This window comes from Triticum urartu, chromosome 2, assembly GCF_003073215.2.
Source record: "Triticum urartu cultivar G1812 chromosome 2, Tu2.1, whole genome shotgun sequence".
NCBI lineage: Eukaryota > Viridiplantae > Streptophyta > Magnoliopsida > Poales > Poaceae > Triticum > Triticum urartu.
Window position 1 is genome coordinate 196,091,520 of NC_053023.1, and position 3,399 is coordinate 196,094,918.

General features: G+C 53.3%; 1 protein-coding gene across 1 annotated transcript; it reads right to left on the bottom strand.

Annotated features, from left to right (window-relative positions):
- Positions 1-646: 646 nt before the first annotated feature.
- Positions 647-2,402, bottom strand: LOC125541403 (xyloglucan galactosyltransferase KATAMARI1 homolog). The gene has a single exon (XM_048704826.1). It carries the CDS (start codon positions 2,379-2,381, stop codon positions 801-803), a length of 1,581 nt encoding a protein of 526 aa, XP_048560783.1. The 5' UTR covers positions 2,382-2,402; the 3' UTR covers positions 647-800.
- Between the last annotated feature and the right edge of the window lie 997 nt (positions 2,403-3,399).

Consider the following 3,399-nt stretch of genomic DNA (forward strand, 5'->3'; position numbering starts at 1 on the left):
CTTGGTCGCTCTGGAAGCAAAGGAATCCACACATCTTCAATAGGGCTCACCAAATCTAAACATCGGTGTAGCTCAAGAACCAGATTTTTAGGCAGATCAATGACTAGAAAGATGCCAGTGTTGAAGTTGGAGGTCTTCATAGATTTGTGAGAGAGTAGTCTAGACTTTTGGCGGTGTGATGCAATTTTTTGCTTGAATGTTCGCAAAAATGCTGGATTTACGTAACAGGCCAGGTCACCTTTTACGTAGGTTACGTAAAGATCTTTACATAGATGTAGCAAAGCTTGAATGTTCGCATCCGATGTAAACCTCTTAATTAACTTTGCTCCCTCTCGAAAATAAATTTACAAACAGTCCCAACAAGTCAACATGCATGCATGCTTCTGTTGCATCGATTATCCTACCTAATTACTCTCTCTTTTTTGGTTTATAGGGTTTATCTCAAAATTTTACTTTTTCCACTTTATAAAGCTCAATTTGGTTGTTTCTCATCACTTGTTCAGATTTCAATGTGTATTAAATCATTGCATGCAAATATTAAGAGAAAATTAATCAATGCATGTACCTTATGCATGCATGCACTGCAATTAATGCATTGATAAACATAATTTTTTGAGAAAAACATGAACAATAATTTAGTGTTTTTGTAAACTATAAAGTATTTCACCACTCACCATTTACCTTGATTGTGAGATTTTTGAATTAAATCATATAAACAAGAAAGGAGGGATTAGTACTTTCTCTATAAACTAATATAAGAACATTTATAACACTAAAGTAGTGATCTAAATGCTCTTACATTAGTTTACGGAGGAAGCATCTGTCTTGATTTTGCTAGAAACCTTCGTCGCTGTTTGCGTCAGATGCCCTCGCGCCGACGCGCCATGGTCCATCTCCTTCCTGAGCTTGCTGACCCTGTCGATGACGGCCTCCACCGTGAAATCCACGGCATCCCTGAGCGTCTCCAGCTTCGACCTCGGGTCTGCGTACACCAGCCTCGGTATCAGCCCGATCACCGTCTCCGTCATCCGCTCCACCACCTCCGGAGGGATCTGCCGGAGCGTCTCCTCCACGCTGCTGGCGTTGCCGCTGCGCACGTCCTCCTCGGAAATGAACACGGAGTAGGTGTCGCGATCGTCGGGGAGGTGCCACTTGTACTGCCTATAAGCGGAGTCTGGGTGGAAGAACACCGGCACGCAGCCGGCGAGGATGGCGTCGAATGCCGACCGCCGCGTGTACGTGTCGCCAGGCGGCTGCAGGCAGAAGCGCGCCCCTTGGAAGACGCGCATGAAGGTGCTGGGCACGAGGCAGTTCTTCTCGCTCTTGTGGCACTGCACCAGGTTGCAGAAGCTGGAGGCGCCGCACTCCCGGATGAGGTGGTGCCGGATGGAGTTGGGGTCTCCGGGCCGCTCGCCGCCGGCGAACGAGAAGAGGAAGTCCCGCTTCATGCCTTGCATCCGCTGCTGCCACTGGAGGACGTCCGCGTCTTTCGCCGGGTGGAAGTAGGTCGGGTACGGCACGGCGAAGTCGAAGTCCGTCCACGGCAGCTTCTCGACCAACAGCACCGTCATGTTCCACACCGCCGGCAAACGGAACAGCTTGTTGCCCCACTCCGAGTCGCTGTCCGTCTGCCGCTGATGGTCCCACGCCGTCCTCCCGGACATGACGAAGTGGTCGCGTCCGCCCATGGCGCGCCACTCGGGCCGCCGTGTCAGCCAGTCGACGAGCTCCGCGGCCGCGGCGTCCTTGGCTGTGGCGTTGTTGCTCCACAGGTGCCGCACGACGTCAAACCCAGCGTAGTACGGCACGAAAACGGCGGCGGCGAGGGAGGAGTCGTTGGTGAGGCACTCGTACTGCCGGACGCGAGCGTGGAAGATGACGTCGAGGCCGAAGTGGTCGGTGGCGTACCAGCCCTCGTCGGCGAACACGCCGTCCGCGTTGTCCAGGTGCGCGCCGAGGCCGCCGTTAACGAGGTATGGGCACATGTCCATCCACGGGTACCAGTGGCGGCAGTCGGCGAGGATGTCGGCGTTGAACCGCGGGGGCAGGTCGTGGACGTACAGGTACCGCCCCCGGCACGCGTCCTCCCCGGTGACGCCAACGTTACTGCTCCGGCTCACCTCGCCCCCTGCAGCGGAGGCGATCAGGAGCTTCTTGACCTGCTGCTCCTGGACGGAGGGAAAGCGCGGCTGGGAGCCGTCCTCACGGCCGGACGCGGGGGCGGCGGTGACGAGCGACGGGTGCGGCGTGCTGCCGGACGCCACCCGGTGGCAGTGGATGATAAGTAGCCACGGCGTGGCCGACAGGACGGCGAGCAAGACGAGGCAAGGCAGCCAGCGGCCGCCGACGCCGTACGCGGACGTTGTCCTCTCCATGGTCATGCACCCGCGCGCGCTCGCTTGCTCGTGTCGCCGACTGAGGTGAGGTCGCGGGGAATCTCGAAAGGGAAATTCATTTATGTGCAGATGGCTGGCCCAGCTCACAGCTCACAGCTCAGACTAGAGAGTTGACATGAACCAAGTCAATAGACAAACCCCTTTTGCTAATGCTAATAAAAAAGAAGAAGCCAATGGATCAATAAATCTAGGCGCGCGGAAGTGAAGGAGCCGAGGGAACGTGCAGTCGTGCACAGGCATTTGTTCTCGATAAACGTCGTGCACAGGCACGTTGTATCTCTCTTCTCTTCTGTCCTCTTTAGTACATCGAAATAGACAAATAGCGAATCAACTTATGATTGAATAGTTAGAAGGACACTCATATCTCAGCTCGCTAGAGTTTAAGTTCTAAACTTAACACTCGTGCTTACACTTTTTGAGATTTATTTTAGATCTTCCGGTGATGTGCATTCAGTGTGGGGAGACGTTCTCGTCGACTACGAAGGCGTCTGTGGCAACTTTGTCAATCTCACGATGATTTGTCGGTTCTCTCGAAGGTGCTTATATGTGTAGGGCGTGCATGCGTGAGTTTATAGGTGTGAGTGTATTTAAGTGTATGTGAACGACTTTAATTGTATTGTGTTAAATAAAGTATAAAAAATAGTAACTGGTGCTCGTGAGATATTAACCATTTCACAACAAACCACGAACTGGTCGCCGGATGACTAAGCCGAATCTTAAAGTCGAGTGTCGCCACGTCAACCTGAAGCAATAGTTCGCGGGTTTAGAGTCCTAGCACGAACGACCTCCGTCCCTAGGATCTTTTCCTTTCCACCATCATCCAATCAAGCCACTCATCTCCACTTCATCCCTTGCCTTCCACTCTTCCTCGTTGCCAGCCACTCATCTTGTGCGCGGCGATGGCGTGACTCCAGTGAAAATCTTCACGGTAGCGCTGCACCACCAGCCGCTTGGGGTGGCTCCCGCCGGAGGTCGTGCGGAGGGGCACACGGCCACGCATCTC

Excerpts from the sequence above, each read along its gene's own strand:
- LOC125541403 (XM_048704826.1), bottom strand. The coding sequence starts at position 2,381 with ATGACCATGGAGAGGACAACGTCCGCGTACGGCGTCGGCGGCCGCTGG.